The sequence below is a fragment of the Durio zibethinus genome, chromosome 27 (genome assembly GCF_047325235.1).
Source record: "Durio zibethinus cultivar Kanyao isolate XHJ-2024 chromosome 27, ASM4732523v1, whole genome shotgun sequence".
NCBI classification, from domain to species: domain Eukaryota; kingdom Viridiplantae; phylum Streptophyta; class Magnoliopsida; order Malvales; family Malvaceae; genus Durio; species Durio zibethinus.
In genome coordinates, this window is record NC_143188.1 from 14124707 (window position 1) to 14127929 (window position 3223).

General features: G+C 29.2%; 1 protein-coding gene across 1 annotated transcript; it reads left to right on the forward strand.

Moving 5' to 3' along the window:
- Positions 1–1210: 1210 nt before the first annotated feature.
- LOC149510982 (acetylajmalan esterase-like) lies at positions 1211–2550 on the forward strand. The gene is made up of 5 exons (XM_089756361.1): positions 1211–1340; positions 1486–1719; positions 1818–2036; positions 2169–2312; positions 2420–2550. The coding sequence occupies exons 1-5, from the start codon at positions 1211–1213 to the stop codon at positions 2548–2550; spliced, it is 858 nt and encodes a 285-aa protein (XP_089612487.1).
- The last annotated feature ends 673 nt before the right edge of the window (positions 2551–3223 follow it).

Sequence of the window (3223 nt, forward strand, 5' to 3'; positions counted from 1 at the left end):
CAAAATTAACATTAATTCTTAAATTTGTCATATATGTTGTTTACTCGAATACATTATGGAACAAATGTCTTATCCTTTTTTTTTTTTAATCTTGCCATGAACATCAACATTAATAATAGTTATTTTATTTTCTATATGTACACCGCAATTGACAAAAAAAAATTAATTTAATTTTATTAAAATTAGTATCAAAATAATTAAAAATTCAAATAAACTATAAATTATATGAAATAATTTTAAAATACCTTTAATTAATAAAAATTTGAACCCACCAGGTTGGGCGGGCTAATTTCTATTATGTACTAAACTCCGAGTATATAATGCTTAAATAAAAAAATGCTGACCTTAAACATAATTATTTAAATATTTTCAGCAATTTAAAAAAAATTAAAGAAATAAATAAAACATTAAAAAAATTAAAACTTATAAAAGAAATCTGATCTCCTGCAGCAGGAAAAAAAATAAAATCTGATCTCTGATGATTCATATTTGGGGAAGATTTGACACAAACATTAAAAAATTGAAACTTAAGAAAAAAATCTGATCTCCTGCAGCAGTAAAAAATGAAATCTTTCCTAAATTCCCAAATTAAAAAATGAATCTCCTGCAGCAATAAAAAAAATGGGCCGCAACAGATTTTATCACATAGTCAATTGTTATTATACTTAAGCAAAAATAGGCTTTCCAAACAAAAATACATGACTACTTATACAACTTCAAATAATATTAAGCATTTAGGCATGCCTTTCAACCACCAGTTTTCCTGGAAATCCCACTCAAACCAACATGCAACTCATGCATGTTCCAATGCATGATAAAATTTTGAAACTCGTCGATGAAGTAATGGTTCTAGTCGGAATGATGGAATCTTGCTTTGCCCTCTCTCTATTTCTCCTCTTCTTTGCTTCACTGTCACTGTTTCTTATCTCTGTATGCACAAAAAAAGAAAACCCCCCAAAAAAAAACCCTTTAAAAATCTTGTCTTATTAGCTTTGTTAATTCACTACTTAAGAACAAACACATTTTCTATTTAGAAAACAAACTGAAAGTTATTAAACCATTATATTCCTCCCCTTTTTTTGTTTGCTTCGGGTTCTTCAAATCGAAAGACGCTCTGCAATTTCGATTTTTTTTGGAAAATTTTTTTGGGTTGCATTTTGGCGTCGAAACGTGGAGAGCTGTTTTTCAGGGTTCTAAAGTCGTTGAAACCATGATTCTCTGGTTTTCTTTTCGTGCTGGTTTTCTCATTGAAACCAGAGAGGGGAAAAACCGTGGAAAATCAACACAAAAACCGATATACGTGGCAGCAACAGAATCCTTTGGGATTCTTTTTGCATATAGTATATAAATAACTCATGCACCAGAGGCACAGCTTCAAATCGTAGTCAAAGACATAGTCATAGCCATAGCCGAAGTTTTCGTTGGAGCTTATTATATATTTCGGGATATCTATATAGGAATATGGCTACCTCGCTTCGTTTCCAGATCTTGTCCTCTGTTTCTTGTTTGTTGTTCTTTTTTCTATTTCATGCCATGCAACTAGTCTCCAGACTTGCCAATTTTATGCCATATATCAGCTTGGTGATTCGACATCGGACATCGGCAATTTGATCCGAAAGAACCCTTGTTCTGTTATTGCTAGGTCTCCTTATGGTGAAACCTTCTACAACAATGAAACGGGGAGATGCTCCAATGGCTTATTAATGATCGATTATCTGGGTAATTACTACCCTTTGTTTGCTTTTATTTTCTAGCTCATTGTGATTCCCATGCCTATCTGATAATAGAACTGAAACTATAATACTGTACTTTGACAGCTCAATCTGCTGGAGTTCCCTTTGTCAGCGCCTACTTACATAGGGATATATTGTTTTCTCGAGGTGGTGGTGGGGTGAATTTCGCTGTTGCTGGTTCTACCGCTTTACCTATGGAAGTTTTGACTGGTAATAACGTTGTAGCTCCAGTTAACAATAATTCTCTCACTAGGCAAATTGATTGGATGTCTATCTATTTCAGTGTAACATGTGATGACGAAGGTATCTTCAATTTGGCACCTCATCATCTTTCAAATAATTTGCAAACCATTTTATTACTTTTGTTTGATTCTAATAATTCAGTCATAATAAAATTAACCTTGCATGCTATTAAATATTCGTCATGTTTGACAGATTGTTTCAAGAAACTTAAAACAACTTTTTTCATGATTGGGGAGATTGTAAGGAATGACTATAACTGTGCCCTTTTCCAAGGAAAAACCATCGAGGTCAATTCCATAGTGCCTAATGTTATTCCAGCCATAAAAGATGCTGTGAAGATAAGTTCAATTCTATTAAAAAAAAAATTCAAAAGTACATCTCTTTTTCCTTTGCAAACTTGTTACGATTATTTCAAATTTTACTAATTTACTTTCTTTATGCATGGAGGGTCATTGGTTACGGAACAATTCGAATGATTGTTCCAGGAAACTTTTCGATACTTTGTTTGCCCATCTACCTCAATGGGTTCCAAACTAATGATTCCAGTGCTAAATTCTTATTTATTTATTATTAAATTATCACTATTTTATTATTAAATTATCCATAATTTAATATTAAGCTATCACTAATTAATTATTAAGTTATCAATAATTACTACTAAGTTATATTAATTACTTTTAAGTTTTAAGTAATTTATTATTAAGTTATCTTTTATCTATTATAATGTCATTATTAATTTACATATATACAAAGCGATAATGTAATTTGTAAGATAGAGAAAGAAAATAAGAAAAAGTTTAAATGTAGATGACTTGGAAAGTAATGAGTAAATACTCTTAATTTACTATGCGAATTTAACATTTATAAATTAAAATTAAAATTTTTTATATTAATGCAAGTATCAAAACTAAATTAAATAAATAAATATAGTATATATTAAATCAATATTTCTAATATATTCTTCAAATTTTTTAGTTTATGAAAAAATAGTACATATTAAAATAAAATTTATTGATGATTTGATTAAATGATTATTAGTGTATATATTTTCATAAATGTTAGCAAAGCATAACTGCATATAAAATATTAAAATATTTGGAATGTTTTGCCAATAATTAAAGCAATAAACTTTGGCTTATGTTTCCATTTTTAAGTATATAATTGAGTTAATTATATAGCTTTTAGAAATAAAACGTACAAATCGGTACCAACATTGGCCAATTAATAGTAACATAATTAACAAATGA

Bases quoted from the DNA above. Each gene is read 5' to 3' on its own strand.
- LOC149510982 (XM_089756361.1), top strand. From the start codon at position 1,211: ATGATTCTCTGGTTTTCTTTTCGTGCTGGTTTTCTCATTGAAACCAGA. The intron at 1,341-1,485 runs GTATATAAATAA...CTTCGTTTCCAG, and splicing joins TGGGATTCTTTTTGCATATA to ATCTTGTCCTCTGTTTCTTG. The intron at 1,720-1,817 runs GTAATTACTACC...GTACTTTGACAG, and splicing joins ATTAATGATCGATTATCTGG to CTCAATCTGCTGGAGTTCCC.